This window comes from Canis lupus, chromosome 38 (assembly GCF_048164855.1).
Source record: "Canis lupus baileyi chromosome 38, mCanLup2.hap1, whole genome shotgun sequence".
Lineage (NCBI taxonomy): Eukaryota > Metazoa > Chordata > Mammalia > Carnivora > Canidae > Canis > Canis lupus.
The window spans coordinates 21,868,580-21,893,497 of NC_132875.1; the positions used below are offsets into that span (position 1 = coordinate 21,868,580).

The 24,918-nt window shown below is 44.0% G+C and overlaps 1 protein-coding gene and 1 long non-coding RNA gene across 3 annotated transcripts; one reads left to right on the top strand and one right to left on the bottom strand.

Moving 5' to 3' along the window:
* Nucleotides 1-851: 851 nt before the first annotated feature.
* LOC140626789 (uncharacterized) lies at nucleotides 852-3,328 on the bottom strand. The gene is made up of 2 exons (XR_012025797.1): nucleotides 2,461-3,328; nucleotides 852-1,161 (listed from the first exon to the last, which is right to left on the bottom strand). It is a non-coding gene; the product is annotated as an uncharacterized lncRNA (long non-coding RNA).
* Nucleotides 2,521-24,787, top strand: ELK4 (ETS transcription factor ELK4). 2 transcript variants are annotated; one of them, XM_072814525.1, is made up of 5 exons: nucleotides 2,521-3,012; nucleotides 10,926-11,141; nucleotides 12,453-13,325; nucleotides 14,668-14,784; nucleotides 16,509-24,787. In XM_072814525.1, exons 2-5 carry the CDS (start codon nucleotides 10,935-10,937, stop codon nucleotides 16,605-16,607), a joined length of 1,296 nt encoding a protein of 431 aa, XP_072670626.1. In that variant the 5' UTR covers nucleotides 2,521-3,012; nucleotides 10,926-10,934; the 3' UTR covers nucleotides 16,608-24,787. The 2 variants fall into 2 exon arrangements, with proteins under 2 accessions (XP_072670626.1, XP_072670625.1); XM_072814524.1 differs by lacking the exon at nucleotides 2,521-3,012 and adding an exon at nucleotides 3,613-3,769.
* The last annotated feature ends 131 nt before the right edge of the window (nucleotides 24,788-24,918 follow it).

Below are 24,918 nucleotides of genomic sequence, written 5' to 3' on the forward strand. Positions count from 1 at the left end.
ATCCCAGAACCCTGGGATCCTGACCTGAGCTGAAGGCAGTTGCTTAACTGACTGAGCCACTCAGGTGCCCCACAACCCAACCCTTGATTTCGGCTCAGATCATGATCTCAGGGTTGAGAGCCTGAAACCCATGTCTGGCTCCATGTTAAATGTGGAGTCTGCGTGAATATTCTCTCTCTCCTTTTGCCACCTCCCCCATAAAGAAAATCTTAAAAAAAAAAAAAATTAGTGGAGGAGAAAAGAAGTAGATTGGGTGTAGATTCCAAAGAAGAACAGTATATGAAGTTATTTCTTAGGTGTATTTGAAACAGGTCATGAAATGTTTTAGATCAGTATATGCCCCAGGCAGGTAACTGCAGTAAGTCATGTCTTGTCATGTCCTCTCTGGGAAAACAGGGTGTTGTGTGAAGTTTACAGCTATAGGGTTGAAAGATGTTTCCATGAGCTTTTCTCATGGTTTAGAGGCCACAAATACATTGTTCAAAGACTTTTTTTTTTTTTTTTGACTTTTTCATTAGTTTTTCTCTGGACCTTGAATACCCTCTGATTATAAGTCTTATTTTTGGGGATGAAACTTCTTTGCCCAGAATAATAGTCTTGGTGTAGAGATATTTCTAACCATCATGCCACTGGTTGTCTTAGGTGAATTTTAGGGTCTTAATAAGTAATGGGGTTAGGAAATGCTGCTAGATTCAGGATCCAGCTAGCCTGCATTTTATTTTCAAAGGTAACTTTTCCTTTGACATTTCAAGTCCCACAAACATAATAACTATTGGGCCATTCAACAAGAACCCAAAGCCCACTTTGATCAACTATCTTTTTCTTTTCCTCCATCCACCACAGACTACAAGTGAAAGGTATGAATAGCTTTTATTTTTAAAGATATTGAAAGTGAGGCCCAGAAGAGATAAATCGAGAGGATTTTCCCAGGAGGATCAAGCTTGGAGTTTAGGGAAATTGAGAGGCTAGAATTCAGGAATCTCCGAGTTTTATTCCTTCATGTCAGACATGCTGCCGTCTGCTTCTCATCTGTCCTGATCTGGGGCTGTTGATGTTTCCTCCGACTTAGTTATTTCTTCTTTACTTCATGTGCTGTAAGATACTGCCTGGAAGAACAGCCGATGGATGGTTCCACGCTTGCTCAGAATCTATGAAATATTTCTTTAGGAAAAAGGGACACAAATTTGGGGTAATGATGAGGCAGCAACATTGAAGAGAGGCAAGGGGAAGTTGCTTCAGGAAGAAATAATCCTAACTAGGTGTTACTGGGTTAGGAAATGTAATTACAGGGGCGCCTGGGTGGCTCAGCGGTTGAGCATCTGCCTTTGGCTCAGGGCGTGATCCCCCTGGGATCGAGTCCCACATCAGGCTGCAGGGAGCCTGCTTCTCCCTCTGCCTGTGTCTCTGCCTCTCTCTATCTCCTATGAATAAATAACATCTTAAAAAAAAAAAAAGGAAATGTAATTACATTAGGGGAATAAGGGTGGCAGGGTTGGGATAACCAAAATGGTTGAAAAACACAATCGAGAGCAGGTCAGGCAGAAAAACATATATTAGACTTAGATAAAATCTGCAAATTTTATTTGAGATAGCCCTGAGTAGCTAAGACTAGGATTCGAGATCTATCAAGCAAGAAAGTGACCAAACAAGGTAACAAAAAAGCAACATAACCACCATGGCGGTTGCAAAAACCACCATCTGTTGTGTGATGAACGGTGGAGAGAGATTCTATATTTTTAGAATCTTGAGTGGGAAAACCAGGCACATTAATAAACTTTTTTCCCCCAGTTCACTAATCCGAAACTGACTTTCCTTTTAGTGTCTCTGCTGTCAACATGCACTGTTTTTTTTTTTTTTTTAAGTCAATCTAAAAACAGAGGCTCGCTATGACTAATTTAAGAACTCCCAAAGTGGGCTCTTTTCCAAAAATAAACTGCAATCGACAAGACTGTCAACTCCTCTAAAGCAGTGGTGATGCCGCCATAGCCCGTGGGGCCGCATCAGAGAGGTCTGCTGCCAGTTTGGGCAGAGCAGGGTAGTCTAGCAGAGCTCCACAACCCTTACCTGTGTCTGGTCTAAGGCTTAAAATGAAATATTTCTATGAACAGATGTTTCCAAGCGTGCATCTTAAACAGCCTACCTTAATCCTTATTTTTTCCTGTCTCTGAAATGGAAACTGTTGCGAGGAAACATCTCACACCAGAGGCCGAGAGTGCCAGGGTTTTGCAGCTATTGCACGTTTCCTCTTAATGGAAGCATGTTTGCACCCTCTGGCAGAGTCATTTTTAAGAAGGTCACACCTTTCGGTAGGGCCGCTTTTACCTGGGTGTTGTCATGACCCTGTATTTAGCGGGCAGGAGGGTTGGAAATGAATCCAAGCGCCGATTCTCCCCCAGAAGCCCCCACCCAAGGAAGAGAGGATCGGTCGCACCTCAACTCAGGGAGTTCAATTGACCCCACCTCGGATTCAGTTGCGGGGGGTGCGGCGGAGGCAAAAACGATGACGTCACCACTTGCCGGGCGTCCGGAAGCGCCCCAGGTGCGCCGCGGGCTTTCATCTCGTTCCAGCGGCGCTGAGCGCGGTCACCTTCCCTCTACACGAGGCACCGAGGTGCAGAGCGGAGCAGCCACTCACTGCGGGGCTTGCAGGGAGCAAATGGCCCGAGAGCGGGGGATTCGCACCCCGGCCCTTTGGTCTCGGGCTGAAGGCGACGCGGCGCCTGGTTCTCGGAGGCGTCGCTGGGCGCTCCCGCTCCGGGCCGCGCATCCCTCCGCGGCTCGACTCCGCCGACGGTCTTCGGGGCCCCGTGCGCCTCGCCTGCTTGGGAACCCCATTTAGAGAGACCGCGCGTGCTGGGAACCCCGCTGGGTGACCCGGGCGCCCGGCCCGCTTTGCCACCGCAACGCTGGGCCCCCGGCTTCTCTCCGTTTGACAGAGGATGAAGCTTTTGGGGAGTCAACAAAGCTGAGGTCTCCGGGACGGCGAGGCGCAAAGCCGCGGCCGGATTCCAGGTCTGACTGCGCCCGTCGGCCCCCGGGCCACGGCGCTGCGGGGACCGTTTAACAGTATTCACGGGGGGGGGGCGGGGCGGGGCGGGGGGTTCGGTGCTCCTGGGAGCGGGCGCTCGGAGGAGCCAACGGAAAAGCCGCGACTGCTGGCCCAGGACGCAGAAGCCCTCGGGCGACGGCTCAGCGCCGACGGAGGCGGTCCCGGGCCCCCGCCCCGCGGACGGCAGCCTGGGCGCCGGGGCCGCGGCCGAGCGCAGAACCGCAGGTACCGCCGCGCCCACGCGCGCCTCCGGAGGCCCCGACTCGCGGCCCCGCCCCGCCCCGCCCCGGAAGTGACGCGTGGCGGCTGCGCCGCCGGGAGGGGCCCCGACGTAGCCGGGGGGTTTGAGAGTGGCGGCGGCCGCGGAGCGACTGGCAGGCCGGGCCCGGCGAGGAACGCCCCGAGCGCGCGCCCGGCGGGGAGCGGCCCTAAGACCCGCGCCGCCGCTGCCGCTGCCGCTGCCGCCGCCGCCGCCGCCGCGTGCGGGGGCGGGGAGGGCGGGGCGCGAGGAGCCGCGGCGGGCGCGGCGGCGGCTGGCGATGCGGGCGGCTGCGGGCCCCCGGCGGGCTCGGCTGGGCCGCCGCCGCCTTCTCCGGCTCCGCCGCGGGGGTCGCAGCGGCCGCCGCGCCGCCCTCGAGGTCCCAGCGTGAGGAGGCGGCGGGCGGAGAGAAGCATCGCGCTCGAGGCAGAGACCCAGAGGGAGCCCCGCGCGCGGCCTCGGTGAGCGGCCGGCCTCGCGCGCCCGTGCACCCCGCGTCCCCGCGGACTCTCGCCGCCGCCCCCACCGCCGCCGCCGCGAGGAGCTGGGGGCCTGGGGCCGGGCCGGGTGGGGGGAGCAGGCGGCACAACAGGAAGTGAGCGTGGCGGCGGGGGCGGGGCGGGGCGGGGGCGGGGCGGGGCGGGGCGGGCGCGCTCCCCGGGGACCCGCCCCCTCCCCTCCCCTCCCCTCCCCCTCCCCTCCCCCTTCCCCCCGGCGCCGCGGCGCGCAGGTGGACGGCGGAGCGCGCGGGCCCGGCCTCGCCCCTCCTTGCGCCCCGCGACGTCCCGAGGGGCTCGGGGTGGCAGGGCCTTTGGCGGGGGGCGGGGGACGACGAATTCTGCTTCTTTGTAGCGACAGGAAGTCGGAAAACGAAAGTAGAGTAACTCGGTGCTAGCCGAGGCCGCGGGGGGTCGCGGGGGGCCGCGGGGGGCCGCGGCTCTTCCCCGGACTCTGATCTGCGCGGGGCGCGCGGTCTCCGAGCTGCTTCCGCTCCCCACGCGCGCTGTTCATCGGTGTCGAGTTTCGTCCCTTGTTCTCGTCCTCTCCGGACTTGGGGCTCCTTGCACGGCTGCGGCGGGGCCGGTCGCTTCTCGGTTCCTGCAGGCCCGCCGGGAAGCCTCCCTGGGGGGCGGCGTCGTGGCGGGGCTCGGCGGGACGCGCGCGGTGTTGCCGCTCGGTGGAGTGGGCGGAAGAGACACGGTCGGCTTTTTCCCAGGCTGTTGCTTTGCGAGGTGCAGGGCGTCGCCGCGAGCACCGGAGTCGCCTGCTCGTCCCGCCGGCGGGCCGGGTCCTCCCTTGCCCCTGCCGGCGCCCAGCCCCCAGCCCCCAGCCCCCACCCCACACCCCACGGTGCGGACGACTTGGTGCTTTCGTAGTCGGGACCGTTAGTGATGCTTTCATCGAAACGTATGATTCAGCCCCCGCTCCCGCCGCCCCGCCGCCTCCCCGTCGGGAATTCCCTTCTCTTTGATTTTACTTGAACATCAAAATGCTAAAGTGAGGGCACCTGGATGGCTCAGCCCTCGATCCCAGGGTCCTCGGGCTCCCTGCTCAGCGGGAAGCCTGCTTCTCCCTCTCGCTCTCCCTCTGCTCCCCCCCCCCCCCCCCGCCCCCCAGTTGTGCTCTCTGACGCTCTTTCTGTCAAGTAAATAAAATCTTTTTTTAAAAACCTGCATAAGTGAAATCTGTTACACTCTTAGGGGAGATGTTGTCTTCAAGTTTTCCTGCAGTGTGGCTGTACTTTCAATATTTTCTTAGTGTAGGGTACTGCACAGGTAAGAGACTCCTGGTCGCTTTCCGAGAACGTTGATGATTTTATTGTTTTTGTTTTTAAAAGTTTTTTCATGAGAGACACAGGGGGAGAGGCAAAGACACAGACACAGGCAGAGGGAGAAGCAGGCTCCCTGCGGGGAGCCAGATGCGGGACTCGATGCCAGGACCCTGGGATCAGGCCCTGGGCTGAAGGCAGAGGCTCGTCCGCTGAGCCACCCGGGTGCCCCGAAAACGAAGATGATTTTAATTCAAAACTTTAATTCAAAACTAATGCAGTCTTGATACATGATTTGGTTTTGTCTTATTGAAGCAGCACACTGAATCTGGAGACCTCGTATTTTGGTCTTAGCTGCTGTTTCTGAAAAAATAGTTGGGCTCTGGGTCACCACAGCAACTGGACTATGTGTGTTATAAACATGTTTAGGGTGGAAAAAGTTTCATTTACTAGAGACTTCCTTTCCCTAATAGCTTATTTCAACATACTTTCTTTCAGTTTACTTCTGGGACTGATCTACCTTTGAAGGATTAAGGTAGAATCAGTTATGTTTTCAACATTTAACTCTTCAATCGCATTCTTTGCAACAGTTAAATATTTCCCTCATTACACTTCTGGAAAGTTCTTCTAAAAGCATACTTTTAGAAAACTTGAGTTTTTCTGTGAAGGAAAGTAAAGGTCTATTAATAAGTAGCTAGAATAAAAGTTTTTGTGTTTTTTGATTCATCATCTTTTTAATAGTTGTTTTCTGGAATTTATTCTTTAATTCTCTTTTATGCCTGAGGAAATGATTGAATTTTGTATTAATAGCACACTTTTAGGAACTGAAAGGAAGAGATTCAACTTGACTGTATACCCAGAGATTCACCAACTTTTCAGAGTATGGCCTGATATCAAAATTGAATGAATAAAATATTCCTTTATACTACCCATTGAAGATGTCCACTTTATATCTTTCTGTGAAGTGTTTTTTGTTTTGTTTTGTTTTGTTTTTGCAAAAGAACATTCTTTTCCAGTGCTTCATTCCAAAACCACAATGCCCTTTGATTCTAAACAACCTTCTATCCCAGCGGCACTGTAAAGTACAAAAAAAGCATCAGTATTTTCCACAACAGTTAGGTTTTGCCCTGAAGTATCGGCAGCAGCTCACCAGCATTTGACTCCATAGGCTCCCCTAATAACCAGAAGGGAAAATAGAAGCTGAAAGGTGAAATCTGAACCCCTATGGGAGCACACATTCTTTGGGGACCCTTCCCTTTGCCCAGTGTGGCACTTGTGTGCTCGTTGTGGAGATGTTGATGCGTGTTTCTGTCTCCACATGTATACCTTAGCCATTATAAACCTGTGGGACTCAAGCATTATCTACATGATAGGTATTAAGACCCTAGGATTACGTTTGGGAATTTTTCCCAAAAAAGAAATGGAATTACGGGTACCACATTTGTGGTCGTTTTGAGATTTCAGTTCTTTGTCCTTTCTCTTTTCCCCTCCCTCTCTCTCTCCCCAACCTCTTGGTTTCCTTGGTTTCCCCTTTTATCTTTCTCCCTCTGTCTTACACACACTGATACCCTGATCTCTGTAAGGTTTTTTTTTTTTTTTTTTTAAAGTAGGCTCCATACCCTGCATGAAGCCCAATTTGGCGCTTAAACTTAGGATTCTGAGATCAAGAGTTGGACACTTAACCAATAAGCCACCCAGGGGCGCCCCCCCCCCCCCATGCATTCTTGATATGAAGATGATGTCTGGACACAGGGAGACACTTCTTCGGTTAAGCTAAAATTTACTAGGGAGTAGTTTTGACATGTTTAGACCAAAAAAGAATAATCATTTAGATGGAAAATATATGTAATGAAAAGGAACTAGGCATGAACAGACATCATTAGAAGACAAGGTCTCTGGTAAATTGAGATAAATGGATCCCTTCCCATACTTGATGGATCATAACATAAAACTACTCTTTTTATTTAAGTAAGCCCTGTGGTCAATGTGGGGCTTGAACTCACAATCCCAAGAGTCACAGGTAGCCAGCTACTGAGTCAGCCAGGTAACCCCTAAAACTATTCTTTTAACACAGTTTAAGTGAGGCTGTGGGAAAGATTAGTGGGCACTGTTACGCAGTATTAAAGTGACACCTTATTTGTAGGCCATTATCACTTAGTATCTAATTGTAATACTTTTTTTGCAACCAGCTGGTAATGTGATTGCAGTTATCCACCTAGGGAGTGGTTCTCCTGGTGAAAGGAGTACATGACTGTGATGAAAGAGACTTGGCTTATTTATTTATTTTAAAGATTTTATTTATTCACTCATGACAGACACAGAGAGAGAGAGGCACAGGCAGAGGGAGACGCAGGCTCCACGCAGGGAGCCTGATGCAGGACTCGATCCCAGGTCTCCAGGATCACACCCTGGGCTGAAGGCGGCGCTAAACCGCTGAGCCACCCCGGCTGCCTGTTAGTTTGTTTTTAATGATAAAAGTCATCTACTTGAGTTGTACAATACAGTGGTTTTAGTATATTCAAAGAGTTGTCTAGCCACCACCACAGTCTTTTTTTTTTTTTTTTTTTTTTTAATTGAGAGAGAGTGAGCAGGAGCAGGAGGAGAGACAGAGGGAGAGAGAAAGGGAGAAGCAGACTCTCCATTGAGCAGGCAGCGCAACATGGAGCTCAATCCCAGAATCCTGGGATCATGACCTGAGCCAAAAGCAGACACTTAACCTACTGAGCCACTCAGGTGCTCCTCCACCACAGCAATGTTAAGTTTAGAATATATACATCACCCCATAAGCATTCACTCCCCATTCTTCTCTCTACCCAGCCCCTAGCAACCACTGATCTAATGTGTCTAATACATTTGTCTGTTCTGGACATTTCATGTAAACAAGTACAATATGTGGTCTTTTGTGGCTGGCATTTTTCACTTAATTTTTTTTTTCTAAGATTTTACTTATTTATTCATGAGAGACAGAGAGAGAGAGAGGCAGAGACACAGGCAGAGGGAGAAGCCGGCCCCATGCAGGGAGCCCGATGCGGGACTCAATCCAGGGACTCCAGGATCAGGCCCTGGGCCAAAGGCAGGCGCTAAACTGCTGAGCCCCAGCGATCCCCTCACTTAAAGTTGTTGAGGTCTGTCCATGGTGTAGCGTGTACCAGTATTTTAGTCCTATTTCTGGCTGAATATTCTGTGTAGTTATACCATATTTTGCTTGTCCATTCATCGGTTGGTGGACATTTAGTTTCTACTTTTTGGATATTACTATGGAATAATGCTTCTGTGAACATTTCTGTACAGGTGTCTGTGTAGACATGTATTTTCAATTCTTTTGGGTATATACCTAGGAGTGGAATTGCTGGCTCATATGGTAACTCATATGCTGGTTAGCTTTTTGAGGAACTGTCACACTGTTTTCCAAAGTGGTTATACCATTTTATATTCCCACCAACAATGCATGAGGGATTCACTTTCTTTACATCCTAACCAACGCTTGTTGCTACTGTCTGTCTTTTTGTTTATAGCCATCCTAGTAAGCGTGAAGTGCTATTTTACGTGATTTTACTTTTTAGTTCCCTAATAATTAATGTTGAGTATCTTTTCATGAGCTTATTGTCAGTTTGTGTATCTTCTTTGAAGAAATGTCTTTGTACATTCTTATTTTCTAATTATAAGAATTATTTTTAAGATTTTATTTTTAAGGAATCTCTACACCATCATGGGACTTGAACTCATAACCCTAAGATCAAGAGTTGCATGTTCCACTGACTGAGCCAGCCAGGTATCCCTAATTATAAGAATTCTTGGGGCACCTGGATGGCTCATTCAGTTGAGTGTGTCCAACTCTTGATTTCGGCTCAGGTTATGATCTCAGGGTCCTGGGATTGACTCCTGTGCGGGAGTCTGCTTGAAGATTTTTCTTCCTCTTCCCCTCCCCTGGCTCACCACCCCCCCAAATAAATAAATCTTTTTTTTTTTTAAAGATTTTATTTATTTATTCATTCACAAGAGACCCAGAGAGAGACAGACAGAGACGTAGATAGAGAAGCAGGCTCCCTGCAGGGAGTCCGATGCAGGAATCGATATCTCCACCTGGATCACGACCTGGATCATGTCCTGAGCCGAAGGCAGATACTTAACTGCTGAGCTACCCAGGCGTCCCAATAAATAAATCTTTAAAAAAATTCCTTCATGTATTTCTGACAGTCCCATATTTGAAAATATTTTCTCGGGTAGCCGGAGTGGCTCAAAGGTTTAGCGCCTGCCTTCGGCCCAGGGCGTGATCCTGGAGACCTGGGATCTAGTCCCACGTTGGGCTCCCTGCATGGAGCCTGATCTCTGCCTGTCTGCCTCTCTGCCTCTCTGTCTCTGTCTCTCTCTCTCTGTCTCTCATGAATAAATAAAATGTTGTGTTAAAAAAAAAGAAAATATTTTCTCCCATTCTAAATATTGCTTCTCACTTAATGATATTATTACAGCAGAAAAGTTTAAAATTTTGATGTAGCCCAACTTACCTATTTTTATAGTATTTTAATGGAATTGATTTAATTTGTTTACAAGTCCTATTCTGGTCCATTGAGATCTCATTCCTAGATAAGAAAAGGAGGGTTTTTTGCTCTTGTGTGTGTGTATAGTTCATTTATAGGCTTCTTAGGATGTTTATATATATGTTTGGCCAGAGTTTTTGCCCTAAATAATTCTTCCTAATAAATGGGGTATGGTTTTGAAGTTTTATGAGGAAAATAACTTTGTGAGAGCATTTCTTTGCTACTCTGTTCCCTAAACCAATGGTTATCAACTGGGATGATTTTGTCTCCCAGAACATTTGACGATGTCTAGAGACGTGTTTGATTGTCACAATGGGGCAGGAGGTGCTACTGGCATCTGGTGGGTCAAAGCAAGTAAAATACACGGGACAGCTTCCAAGAACCAAGAATTTTCTGGCCCAAAATATCAATAGAGCCAAAACTGAGAAACTCTGGCCTCAACAGGGAGAGCCTAAAACCTGAGATATTGAATGATTTTTTCATTTCATGTCTTGATAATCAAAGGTCACTCATCAAATAAAGGAGGGTCTCTAGGGGCACCTGGCTTGGCTCAGTTGGTAGAGCATGCGACTATTGATCTCAGTGTCCTGAGTTCAAGCCCCACATTGGGCAGAGGAGCCTCCTTCAAAAAAAAAAAAAAAAAATGTATCTAGGCAGATGGAATCCCTGTGGGCAGAATGGTGACAGAACTTGTAAATTAAATCAGGGAGCATTTTACTGAATTTTCAGTGCTGCCAATTTAAATGTAAATTAATTTATGAGAACGGAAACTATTCGGAGGAGAAATGCCAGTGGAGCAGAAGTAAATTATTCCCTATATCTTCGGGCCACCGTGAGACACACACATACTCCTGGCAAATAAACCAAGTTGGTTGATTTAAATAAATACTAAAATGGTGGTCTCAGGGGACAGGACAATGAGCTTTTCAGATAAAACTCAGTAGCAGTGGTACTCTGGTGATCGGCAATCATCAGACTGCTCCTGTGACTTATGGAACTAACTTTATCTCCCCACAAGACTTTTCTTAAGCACTGGACTTGCCTAAGGATTTGGACTCTGGGTCCAGATTGCCTGGGTTTAAATGTCAGCCCCACCATTTACTTGCTCAGCCTCAGACAAGTGGCTTGCTTATCTCTTTTCTGATCAGTTTTTTTCAAATGCAAAATGAGGCTGCAACAGTTACCTATTTTGTAGGATTGTCTGGGAATGAAAAGAAGTAATACTGTTTGGAGTACAGTGCCTGGCATGTGGTGTTCCATAAGTGCTGGCTGTTAATATTATTGTGTGTCTTATCTGTGTGCCTCTTTCAGCTCATTGCTATGGACAGTGCTATCACCCTGTGGCAGTTCCTCCTTCAGCTCCTGCAGGAGCCTCAGAACAAGCACATGATCAGCTGGACCTCTAATGATGGGGAGTTCAAGCTTTTGCAGGCAGAAGAGGTGGCTCGTCTCTGGGGGATTCGGAAGAACAAGCCTAATATGAATTACGACAAACTCAGCCGAGCCCTCAGATACTATTATGTAAAGGTAATTCACATCCACCTCAAAACAAGAATTCTCTCTTCTGTTGAGGTTATGACGTACTAATGTTCTGGTTTATTTTTAAGCCTTTTTTAATTGAGGCATAGTTGACATATAACATTATATTAGTTTCAGGTGTACAGCATAATGATTTGGGATTTGTATACATTGCAAAATGATCACTGTCCTCGTTTATTCTGATCTAGTTTATTTTATAACTTCAGCAGTTTGGAATTAGGATGAAACATGTAAATTGTTCCAGCTCTATTTCTGCAATCCCACTCCTCATCCTATTTTATAATTCCTAATTGCTGTTGTCTTTAAAGAAAAAGTGAGTATAGTGTTGGAATAAGGAAAAGAAAATTTGAGATTGTTGAGGATAAAATAAACATTCTTGTGTCTATCATAATTTAAAAATTGTCACATGTATGCTTGTTTTTTGGCTTTACTTAATTTTTACTTTTGAGGTTAACCCAGAGAACACAAATTAATACTTTATTATTATTATTCTTATTTTTAAAGATTTCATTCATTCATTCATGAGAGACACAAAGAGAGGCAGAGACACAGGCAGAGGGAGAAGCAGGCTCCCTGTGGGGAGCCCAGTGTAGGACTCTATCCCAGGACCTCGGGATCATGACCTGAGCCAAAGTCAGGTGCTCAACCACTGAGCCACCCAGGCGCCCCCAAATTAATACTTCGAAGAATAGCTGTTAGTACACAGATTTGATTGCTTGGTTCAAATTTATTTTTTGTTTAATTTCTTATTATTTTGGATATGTTCTTGGGCTCTGAGGTGAAAGTAATGGTTCAAATGGATAGAATTAGAATGAGAAGCTGAGATCTTAATTTCTTTAACCTTTACCAGCTTTCCAGAATGGGGGTGGGGGTGTGGGGGGTGTGGTGTGAAGTAAGAAACAGCTGGAACTCCGGGAGGAAGTAGAAGCCCAAGCAGAAGTAATATTCTCTTCCTTTGTGCTTACCCAGGATGTGCATGGCTGGTACCTTTGGAATTGTTTGAGATCGCAATTCAGTGATTTTTGACTTACTACAGATAATGTGACTGGGCGAGTTAGGCAATTGAAATTTGTCTTACACAACATCATTTCAGCTACTTGTGAGACAGTTAAATGTTCTCAGCTTATGCTCCAGGGCGCTAGGACCTGGGTTTGGTCTGGCTAGATAAATGGAAGTGATTCTGAAGCTCTTAAGTGAACTCCTTGCCAAATCGAGACCCCGTATTAGGTCAGCTTGTTTGTGAGCTGTGGGCGGCACGTTTACCAGAAGGTATAAGGTGCTTGTTTTGTTTATCTACAGAATATCATTAAAAAAGTGAATGGTCAGAAGTTTGTGTACAAGTTTGTGTCGTACCCAGAGATTTTGAAAATGGACCCCCTGACCGTGGGCCGGGCTGAGGGAGACTGCGAAGCCCTGAGCTGCGGCGAGGTGGGCGGCGGCGCCAGGGACCCCGAGAGTGGGGGCCGGGAGAAGCCCCCCCAGCCCGGCGCCAGGGCCTCCAGCCGCAACGACTATATACACTCCGGCTTGTATTCTTCCTTCACTCTCAACTCTTTGAACTCCTCCAACAAGAAGCTTTTCAAACCCATAAAGATTGAGAGTCCAGCTGAGAAGCTGGCAGAGAAGAAGCCGCCTCCGGAGCCAACTCCGTCTGTCATCAGATTCGTAACGACCCCTTCCAAAAAGCTGCCGGGTGAACCTCTTGCTGCCGCCACGTCCCTCGGCCCCAGCATCTCTCCATCTTCAGAAGAAACCCTCCAGGCATTGGAGACTTTGGCTTCCCCCAAACTGCCTTCCCTGGAAGCCCCGGCCTCTGCAGCCAGTGTCACCGCCGCGTTCGCCGCCCCCCCCATTTCCTCTGCTTCCCCCTCTGTGCCGGAGCCCCCCAGGACCCCCACGCCGCCGCTGAGTCCTAATCCCGAGGTTGACACGGACATCGATTCCGTGGCTTCGCAGCCCATGGAGCTTCCAGAGAATTTGTCACTAGAGCCTAAAGACCAGGATGCCGCCTTGCTGGAAAAGGACAAAACAAGCAATTCTTCAAGATCCAAGAAACCCAAAGGGTTAGAGCTGGCGCCCATCCTCGTGATCACCGGTAGTGACCCAAGTCCACTGGGAATACTGAGCCCCTCTCTCCCCACAGCTTCTCTTACACCAGCGCTTTTCTCACAGGTAACTGACTCTTTCTTTTTAGTGCCACCGATGTTTGCATTGACTCACCTTTTAAAACATCCAGAATTTATAACCTCACGTTCTCATGCTGTTACCTGGGTCTGTCTTAGAAAAGTGGGCTGTGACCCAGTTCCCTGCGTAATCAGTGAGTGGTTTGGAGTAGCATCGTAGAAGAATCTGTTATCTCTACAAGCAAATAAATATTTTTCAACTTCCTCCTAAAGCCAACTATTCTCTCTCTCTTTTTGGTCTTATAAAACTCATTGGTATCTTATAAAAAAATAGTGATAACATCAAAAGCTAGAAAACAATCCCAAGAACCTAAGAAAACCTCCTGGTGTGATGTTGAGTAGCAAGTTCGTAGAGTTATATTAGTTATTTCTTAACTTACTCATCTCCTATAATATTTATTTATTTATTTATATAAGAGAGGGGGAGAAGGGGTGGGGAGGGAATCTTTTTTTTTTTTTTTTAATATTTTATTTATTTGACAGAGAGAGAGCAAAAGCAGAGGGAGCAGCAGGCAGAGGAAGAGGGAGAAGCAGGTTCCCTGCTAAGCAGAGAGCCTGATGCAAGCAGAGAGCCTGATGCAGGGGATGCAGGGCTTGATTCCAGGCCCCCCCAGGATCATGACCCAAGTTGAAGGCAGGCGCTTAACTGACTGAGCCAACTAAGGTGTGCACTCCCTTTTTAAAAAGTGAGCAGAGTCCAAAGTGCTGAGCACAGAGTCCAGCATGGAGCTCGATCCCAGGACCCTGAGGTCATGACCTGAGCTGAAATCAAGAGTCGGATGCTTAATTGACTGAGCCATGTAGGCTCCTCCCCGTAGCATTTTTTTTTTTAAGACTTTATTTATTTATTCATGAGAGACCCAAAGAGGCAGAGACACAGGCAGAGGGAAAAGCAGGCTCCATGCAGGGAGCCTGATGTGGGACTCAGTGACCGGACTCCAGGGTCACGCCCTGAGCCGAAGGCAGACGCCCAGACGCTCAACCGCTGAGCCACTCAGGTGTTCCCCCTCACCCCAATAACATTTAAATAGACCTCCCATTACTAAGGAGAACTGTGTTTGTGAGTTAGTTACCAGTTCTTTCTCTGCCCTTGACCAGATTGGTTTCTCTATTTGGGAAAGACCCTACAAAACACAAATTAGAAATATTTTGCCATTTATATTTCTTAGGTTGTAAAAATAATTTCTGAACTTTTCTCATGATAAAATTTCAGAGATCCTTAGTGGAGAAGAGGACAGTATTTGGGTTTAAGGCTATTGATATATTATTATGAGGTTGAAATGTAAAACTGGCGAGTCACCTAGTGATCATTTTTGTTTTGCATATTGCAGACTCCCATCTTACTGACGCCGAGCCCCCTGCTATCCAGCATCCACTTCTGGAGTACTCTTAGCCCTGTTGCTCCCCTGAGTCCAGCCAGACTGCAAGGTGCTAACACACTTTTCCAGGTAAATCACCTCTAAGTTTGCCTCTTGTAGTTGGGGCCTGACACATGAAGAAAGAGGCCAAAAGGCAGTGTGTCTTCACTCTTTAGTCTAATCATTATAAAACTTGCGTTTAATAAATATGCTTTCCAAGGGTTAGTTGGTTAGTTTTCCAGTCAGCAGACGGTTCCAAAGATATTCACAGCAAGGCTTCCTTTTCCTTTTTTTTTTTTTTTAAGATTTTATTTATTCATGAGAAACAGAGAGAGAAAGAGAGAGAGGCAGAGACACAGGCAGAGGGAGAAGCAGGCTCCATTCAGGGAGCCCGATGTGAGACTCAATCCTGGGACCCCAGGATCATGCTCTGAGCCAGGCAGGTGCCAAACCACTGAGCCACCCAGGGATCCCGGCTTCCTTTTCATTCTTTACTGTTACATACATTTCAGTTAGACCAAGAATTGTTCAGTACTATAGTAGATTTTGAAACCACCTGATTTCTTTGTCATTTTAAACGCTAGAAATTCTTTTTCTTTTTTGAAAAAAAAAATACATATATGTGTGTGAAAATTTGTGCATATAAGTCTCTTTTATAAGTCTATTTTACATGAGGATTTTTGAAAATGAAAACTTTTGAGAATGGCATATCAAATACTCTGTTTCTCACTCATTTAGAATTGATGTTTATCAAGATTTTATTTACGTATTATTTATTTATTTATTTTTAAAGATTTTATTTATTTATTCATAGAGACACAGAGAGAGAGAGGGGCAGAGACACAGACAGAGGGAGAAGCAGGCTCCATGCAGGGAGCCCGACATGGGACTTGATCCTGGGTCCCCAGGATCACACCCTGGGCTGCAGGCGGCTCTAAACCGCTGCGCCACCGGGGCTGCCCTTATCAACATTTTAAATATGTATTTAAAAAAGGATATTGTATACCCTTTAACCGAGATCATAGGGAAGGTCTTACAGCTTTTAACCAGTGTTTTGGCCCAAGCATCTAGACTTTAGAACTTGTAGAGTTTGTTTTGTTGATTCATTCACTTACTGGTAGACTTCCTTATATCTTGCAATTTAACTTTTTATTTGTTCTTTTGGGAAAAAAAATGAAGGAAAAAATTAAAAATCTTTCTACTTCTACATTTTTTTTGCGAAAAGTTCTGAATTATTGAATAGTGTTGAGAATGTCTCATAGTTTATTTTTTACATTTTTCCTTGCTTCTCACAGATAATTGAGTTCTAGAGTGATCTGAGACCTTAAACTGCACAGTGCTCATGCAGTTTCAGCATGGACTCTCCCTATAGAATTGATCTTAGAACACATGATGGGGGTTCTGTTCTAGCAGAGCATTTATGCATCAGTTATAAATAGAGTTAATGAATGGGCATCTCTTTCTGGACCTCTTTTTGACAGTCTGTGATTTGCTTTGTAATTGAATTATACTCTGTAGTGCATGAACTTTCTAAACATTTGTGTGAAGTTAAACGTAAAGCTGTATACCTTAGGCTCTGAGGGAAGGTTTGGTTTGTTCTTTCCATCAAGGTAGGCCAGAGAGTTAATATTTAACATGTAGGACAGTTTTTTTCTTTAAAGTTTTTGTTGTGACATCACATTTTCCCCTGATAAATAGTTACTACCTTTGTACCATGAGCCATTGCATGCAGCTTTCATGTTCTGCCGCAGGGACAGAAAGTGAAAGTTGGGGTTGAGTAATAGGATGATAATATGTTTTATTTTCTTTCTCAGTTTCCTTCTGTACTGAACAGTCATGGACCGTTCACTGTGTCTGGCCTGGATGGACCACCCACCCCTGGCCCATTTTCCCCAGATCTACAGAAAACATAACCTATGCACTTACGGAATGAGAGAACCAAGAAATAAAGAAAGAGACATTCAACATGATTACATTGAAAGTGAGCGGTTAATAGTTCTACAATGCTAGTAATAGACTTTGTGATTTTTGCCATTCCCCATTGAAATGCCTTTTTAAGATTCCCTTTGAATATGACTCAAGTTGGACTGTATATAAAAATGCCTTAATTGGAGTCCAAACTCCACCTCCCTCTTCCTTCCTACCTTCACTCCTTCCTTCCTTCCTTTCTAAGTATTTTGAGCTTCATGTTAAAGAAATTTTTGGTGGGGTTTTGCAGCCAGCTATGCTTTGCAAGAGCAGTTAAGAACAAAGTTAGTCCTTCTGCCTTATTCAGACCCTTTGGCCAGGAAAACAGTCCTGCTTGGAGCATATTATTTGAAGAAATGTTAAATGCAGTGGCCATATCTTCAGGACCAAGTGTGTTCTGTGGAATAATGAAAAGTGAGCTGTGTATAAGCAGTGAAGGAAAAGGAGTCATTCCTATTTACACAAAGTAAGATTGGAGCAATATTACTAGATTCTCTTTTGCTGTGAACCGTAACATAGGTAAGCAACTCCACAAAAAGGCATCTTATTTACCTTTATCACGGTGGATCTCTTAGCTGTCTGTGTGATCTTGTCTGAACCTGTGAATGGAGCATGGAGCCTACTCTGTTTCAACATAGGAAGATTTTTTAAACCTGGGGTTTAAGACAGTGTTTGCAACAAGCAGTGAATAGGGGACCTCATCTCCAGCACAGAAGTGCCGTCTGCTCTCTGGGCTACTGCCTAGATTATACCCCCATGGTACACAGCATGGTAAGTGATAGCTTTTAGGATGAATCTGGTTTTGAAGTCTGGAGGCATCTCTGAGTAAAACATTCAACTGAATGACTTGAAACAACATGTGGGGCTTTCCCAGTTAGAAGAGACTTTTTCTTTTCTGTTCGTTTTACCCTGTTTTCCACCGCATACTTACCTTCTTTTAAATTTAAGGTTGTTAGTGGTTGTGACTGTTTTAAAGATGTAATTAGGAAAATGAAAAGCAAAGTGAAACCTCCAAATCTACGGTGAGGTAAAGATGTGCTTATTTCTTTGAAAAAAAAATTTTTTTTAAATTAGCAACAGAATTTGTTTGGAAGTGCTCATACACAGGGATTGGATTGTTCACATCAGTAGTGAGAAATGTAGGCCTTCATCTCTTCATCACGTTTATAAAATATTATCATATGGTAATCAGTGGTAGATACCGACGGATTTGTGATTGATAGCAACGTCACAGTGGAATCTTCTGAAAAACTTGGTTTTTAGAGTCTAGGATTAGATTATATACCACCACCACAACACTGCCCATTTATCTTACCTTTTAACTCTAGAAACATTTCTATAATCAAGTCACATAAACTAAATGGAATGAAGGAGTAAGGATCTGAGGGCTCAAAATGACACCGAGACAAACCAGCTTCTTTTAGATGTAGAATACTCACTTTAAGTATGTTTCTGTACAGTGTAGAGAAGCTGTAGCATGAGACATCCATGCTAGGTTAGTAGCCTTGGAGGAACAATATTCAGGGAGCTGTCTTTATGTTTGTAGTGTTGGAGACCTGTTAACGGTTCATTTGTGGTTATCAGCTGAGAAATCTGTTGTTGAGGTGCGCAGTAGCAGTGATGAGGGCAGTGTTCCATAGTGATGGGGAACGGATGATGGCCCTTGTCTCCCACACTGTGTCATTTACTTCGCATGCTTGTTTGAAATCAGACCTCTCAGCAGCATTTTGGGATAGTTTTATTAGGTTAATGAATATTTTGTACTTCAAATGTAAGTATCGATGGCTTGATTTAACTAGATATTTAAAATTTTGAAAGCACAAAAGTATTTTATCTTTTTGAAGTAAAGGAGCAAAGCCATTGGTTGTTTTCATAGACAATATCTTTGAAGATTAACTGTCTCAGCACAGGTGCCTAGGGACCAAGGACACCATTAAAACTCAGTACTGGCAACTTCCTAGGAACCAGTGTTACCGAGTCCTCTGTCTGTAAACCTACCCTGGAAGCCTCCAAGAGGTGTGGGCCTCAGGATATTGATGATCTGCTTTCTCTTCGAGATCAATTGACATTGAGACGTGTGCTCTGTGTGTGTGTGTGTATGTATTTACTTTTTTAAATGAAAGTTTACAACCTTAGCTCAAGTGTATGAGGCAGACCGTTCTGTTTGTAAACTACCTCTTTCCTGGAAAAGTCTCAGCTTCATGTTTTTGGAACATCCAGAGTTGTTCTTAGCATCAAAAGGTGACATACCACTTAAGATCAATATTCACTGGAGACTTCTGTTTGCTATTAGCTGTTATCTATCACGAATCACTTTGCCAGGATGACTGCTGGTGGGTAAAAGCAATCTAAGTTAAGGTAAGGGAGCGGTTGAATGAGTTTTTGAGACATCTGTGATTGTCTTAGTTTTTCATCTGCTCTGGCTCATATCTACTTGTTTGTATGTTGGGGAATGTTTAACAACCAGGCTCTCTGAAGGGGAAAAAAAAAAGTCCTCAAATTGTAGGATTTGCTGATTTCCATGATGTAAATGACCAACCCTCCCACCGCACCTGATTATAAGCCACTTCCTTAGAGTTGAGAAGGAACGAACACAGGGCCGCACACTCAGCCGGCAGCTGCCACATTCTTCCATCCTAGGGTGGATCTTCACATAATTTCTAAAATAATTTTTTTCTTGTTCATATGCTGATTTTTTAAGATACAAAATTAAAATCACATGTCTAGCCTCAGTAATTTTTTTTTAATGGTTTGTCAGTGCTTTTGTGATGTGATACTCCTCATGGTGTATTTTGTGTGTTCTAACAAAGGTAGAAACTTCCATTAATTAAAAAAAAAAAAACACATCCATAGGGGAATAATCCATAAATCCTTAAAAAGTCAACATAAGCTTTGGGGGTTAAAATATAGTTTTAATTTTTCCACATTTTGATGGCTAAAATATGAGTATAAATTTTTTCTTCAGATTTTGATGGGAAAAGTAAGCCCATGAGCCTGTGTATACATAAACATATGTATATATGGTGAAAGGGTACTGGATTTTTATTAACTGGAAGAATTCCTTGATAATATACACACTGTATTAGAGATCCAAAAAGACAAGTCTGAAAAAAACAAACCAAAAAGTCAAGTCTGTTGAATCTATTCACCTGGCACAATTTCTAGTTTTCTTCATACTGTGTGTCACTCAGGCTTGGAGGGGAAAGGACATCAGAGGTTTGGGAGGCAGTGGCCGCCACAGCAGGCTGTTGGTAGTACCCCTGCAGGCCCATTCGTAGCTGGCATTTGTGAGGTCTGGCCTTAATAACCTTGTTTCATTCTGATCTCAGAATGTGTGTCAGGACTATGAAGTTCTAAACGCAATGTTGTGTGTTCCTAGGGAGCATAAGCACCTGGAAGCACCCACTGGCATTTTAGAAAAGCAGTCTCCAGCCTTTCTGAACACACACCTTACTCAGAAGTTTTTCAGCACCAGTTTCCTATTGTAAAATCATACATGTATAAATTAAGTTGTAAACCATGTGTGAAAGTCCTTCATACATTATAAGACATACACAGAAATAGGAATTAAGAATGATATAAAAAGGAAATCTTGACTGGAAGTTCTGTCTTTTCTTCTTGGCCCAGGGCACTGTCTTGTGCACCCTCTGGCAGCATGGCCTCTCTACCTTAAAGACCACTGACTCAGGATACTGTTTATGGTCTGATCTTGAAAACAAAATGTGGATGCTTTTGTTATAACATTTAGAAAATTCCTTTACATGTTTGATCTGATTTTCATGTAAAATCTCTAGAAGTTCAGTTTGGAAATTTTCAGGAAAGGTTGTCTTCAACTTCCTGAAATTCTATATTTAAAAAAAAAAAAAGATTTTATTTATTTATTCATGAGAGACACACAGAGGCAGGACACAGGCAGAGGGAGAAGCAGACTCCTCACAGGGAACCTGATGTGGAACTTGATCCCTGGACCTGGGATCACACCCTGAGCCAAAGGCAGATGCTCAACCACTGAGCCACCCAGGCGTCCCTATTAATTCTTTTTCCCATTACCCAAATGTTTGCCAGAGGTTTGTGCATATTATTTTTGACAGCCTACTGTCTCTTTTCTCTCCGAATTAGGTATGACCCTATAATTGATTTTTATTTTGCTACTCTGCTTATAAACTTCTTTTGGCCTTATTAATGTTATATTTTACCAACAAATTCTGAATTAAGTTGCTTTATCCTAAAATATATAACCACCTTTGTTTTCTTGCTGTATTTATAAGTTTTGATTTTTTATTTGTTGGAACATTTCAGCATCTGAAGAAATACTTTCCTTGGTGGGTCAGTGCTACTTACCACTTCACTTACTTGTATGTATTTTAGTTATCCATGCCAGAAATCTAGAATTGTGCTCAGGTGCCGCTCTCAGGTGTGTAGACCAGTGTGGAGACAAGTGCAGGTATCTCGGTGCAGAAACGTGGAGCTCTGAATGAATCACCAAACCAATGGGAAAGTGAAAAACACTAGTCACCATGTTATCTGAGGGAATGATAGAACATGTTATTTCTAAGTGGAGCTTAGAAGTTAATTGTTCGCCCCACAGTAGGGAAATGGAGGTCAACATTAATTATCTTTCTTTAGCAGGTACCCTGACCAGAGAATGGGCTCTATGGAAAACATTTTACTAATTATCTTCTTGGTTTGGGGTCAAAAAATAATTGTTACTGTTTTTAATGCTGCAGGCATAACCTGAAACAAGGTGCCCTGTTATTCCTCTTAGGTCATCAGAATTCTGCTTACTGAAGTTTAAGTTTTAATCTTAGAATCTAGAATTCTTGTGGGCGGTAGTGTATTAAGCAAGAAAAGAAGGCGGTTTGATTTCATTTCTCGTACTTGGTGGAACCTGTTAGCACAAAAGTCATGTTTTGACCTGTAAACAGAGCAGTCTGAAAGGTGAGTTGTTGATGTGGTTTAAATGTTCCATTTGAAGCTGCCAGTTTCTTCAGGCTTTTCTGAAAAAAAAAAAAAAAAAAAAAAAAATTGTGATAGATAGAGAGCCTGCCAGAAAATGGCAGTCGCTGGGATACTGCCATTTATCCTGAAAGCTGGAAGCCCGGAGTGGCTTGTGTGAGTGGGGAAGTGTTGGCTTTCAGGCTTTCTGCAGAAACCAGGACATTCAAGCCTTTGTTAACATCATTTTAAATGAATCGCCTAACAAAACTCATGAGGGATACAACCAAACATAGTAAGACTCTTGAACTCTGGTTTTTTTTTTTTTTTTTTTTAGTATAATACACATCAGAAAGTTTTGTAAGGTTTAAAATTTTAAGTATGTAATTGGGAGACTAGAGCATTACCTTCCAAGTCATTCTGGTGTATCAGCTGAGTACCTGTATATGTGTGGCTATGCTGATGTACTGAGTGTGTGCATGTGTGTGAGTGTGTGTGTGTAAATAGATCTTTCAGAGGGAACATACAGTTTTCATCCTCTAGGATGGCTCATAGACTATTTGATACTAAAACTTAAAAAAAAAATTGGCCGCACTTTGCAGTTGCCACTTTTAAAAAATTAATGCCTTGCACATTTCATTTTTTTAAATCCCTAGAAGCATAAACCTGAAAGACTAAGTTGCTTGCCACCATTTTAGAACTAGAAGGCTGCACATGACACGTGCTTGAACAAAGCCGTGTTGACTTGCTCTCCCACACATACATCCCTGCGCAAGTGAGGAGTTCATTTCCTAACATTTCTACACTTGCACTTTTGTGTAAAATCCTCATTATGTTGAGGTCTAACTTTCAGAGACAGAGTTTTATACTAAGAGTAGTATTTCTAAAGTACAGATTTGGCCGTGAATTGATGAAATGGTGGGGGAGTTCTGGCACTGTAGCCTAGTTTATCCTTCTAAATTGTACATAAGAAGCATTAGCAGAAACCTCAGAATCTTCTCAGCTTTGCCTTGTTTCCCATCTCATAAGGGCCCATTCTGACTCTTGTCCCTCTTAAGGATTATGAGCCGTGCTAGGACAGGCCTGGGATCTTCTGGACAGGGGTGATTGTGCCCTGTGGCCGGGCCAGAGTTCTAGCCAGTAGAATCACTCAAGTATGCCTAGAATAGAGTTCAGGGGTGGGAATGCCACAGACTGGTATTAAATCACTTGGCACTTTTGGGGGGCACCATTATTAGCACTGTTTTGTTATTAATAACTGGAAGCACTTAATGATTATTTTGTTTAATTTTGACCTAAGGCTATTGAGGGTCAGAGAAGTAATGTTTATTTCTCGTTTATGTTTTCTGGAATTAAGACTCTTTGGAGAAGAGATAAATGGATTACCTAATGAGCCATTGTTTCAGGCTCTCTATAAGGTGTGCTCTATTGGCTAGGATGTTTAAAAATCATTTACAAGCTTTGAATACTGTGCTTTGTAGAAATGTATGGCTTTTTAAATGGTTTGCAGTTGAATGGAGTACACTTAGCTTTGTAAACTCTCCACTTTTCTGTTTCTTTTCTGTTTACTCCTTGTTGCTTATTGTCTGTTAGGCCAGGGACATGGTCCCTTCTAAGACATGTCATACTTTCTGGTTTCAAGGGCAGTATTACCAAGGCCTTTATATGTACATTACATTCAGTGCTTATGTGAGAAGTAGCAATGTGTTATGAACTTCCCTGTTCACAATTAGTGAAATTAACTGATGCGCATATATGTAAAGATAGAAATTAATACAATTACATTTTTTGATCACTCGCGGCCTATTTATTTGGTCTGGCCATTTGATTTTCCTAATCACAGTCATACCGGTTTCTGCACTTTTGCCTTCATGTAGTTTCACTGACCTCTGTGGGTAGGGAAGACTAAATATGAAACAGTCCAGTCATTCTGCTACTGGTAGCTTTGGTTTGAGGTGAATACAATTTTTGACTAAAATTAGAATTTTACACTTAATTGACCAGATAATCTAGTTGGCTTAAAAATAAAAAAGCAGATAATCTAGTTGGCTTAAAAAAAAAAGCATAAATTTGCATCTTGAAGAACAAACCAATAATTTTCTATGAGCCCTACTGGATCTTCAGGTGTGGCTATCACTTGAAAGTTGAATGTTATTAAATAGTAAACATTTGGTTTTCATCCACCCCGTGTCTGATGCAGAAGAAAAGCATAGTCCGCTGTGGCATTAACACCAGAGACGAGTATTCTTTTATGTCTGTGTCTTAGTTCAGGGTATATGGTAATAAGATCTTGTCAGGGTGTTTTCCTCCAGCCTATATCAACCTGACTGAGAAGACGGTTCCTTCATTGTTTATTTTTCCCCTTGTTTGTTGAACTCTATCTCTCACAATGTCCAGTATCCACCGGTCCTGTGTATGTGGAACGCTTATGTGTAATGCAGATGCACACTTGCCCAAAGGAATGAAGGACAGGTAACGTGTCACTAATAACCTGTCTTAGTTTCGGTGTAATTTACATTAAGGAGACCTTCAAAGTATTAAAATCACTTTTTTCTTCTTTTTCCCAAAACCACAACTAAAATGATGGTAGCTGCTAACATTTATTAAAATCGTACTGATTGGTGTTGCAGCCAGAGGGAAGCTGCTGTGTCTTCTAGCTCAGCCGTCTGACCTAGCCTATCCGGGGAACAAAGGGGTGCTGTTTTAAGGTCCATTAGGATTGACTATAGCCAGAGTCTCGGATTCTGTTTGAATGCAGCCGAGAACCTTCACACAGAGCATAGGGAGGTGAGGAGGAGGATGTGCTAGCACTTTGAGGGCTTTGTGATATGCTGCTTTTAAAAGAGAAAAGTGTAGCTAATACTCAGTGCATCTCCAGATATAGTGAGGGGTTGCTCTGATGACCAATCAGGTGATAGTTTTTTGTATCCCTTCAAGTTTTATGCAAAAATTTTGTTAAATTCTGTATTGGTGATGTGCGTCTTTTTAGAAAGATGATATGTTAAAAACAACTATTTTTATGCAGAAACTGACAGAGGAATTTGCTTTGTATAATGGCAAGCCAGCTTTAAGAAAGCACTGTAGCAAATTTACTGAAGTCCAAAACTCTATAGATATGTTAATAGATATATGTGCAACTAGATATGGACAACAATTGTATTTTTTTAAATAAATATTTTTAACAAAATGACTTTTGGAATTGATTATTCTTCTCACATCCATTGAGGTGGCCTCTGTGGATTCTGTGTTCATCCGTGCTAAATAGATAAATGTAAGGTAAAAGTTGAGTTTCCCAGTGGTTATCATTAAAACCCAGCCTTC

Bases quoted from the DNA above. Each gene is read 5' to 3' on its own strand.
- ELK4 (XM_072814525.1), top strand. From the start codon at position 10,935: ATGGACAGTGCTATCACCCTGTGGCAGTTCCTCCTTCAGCTCCTGCAG. The intron at 11,142-12,452 runs GTAATTCACATC...GTTTATCTACAG, and splicing joins TCAGATACTATTATGTAAAG to AATATCATTAAAAAAGTGAA. The intron at 13,326-14,667 runs GTAACTGACTCT...TGCATATTGCAG, and splicing joins CACCAGCGCTTTTCTCACAG to ACTCCCATCTTACTGACGCC.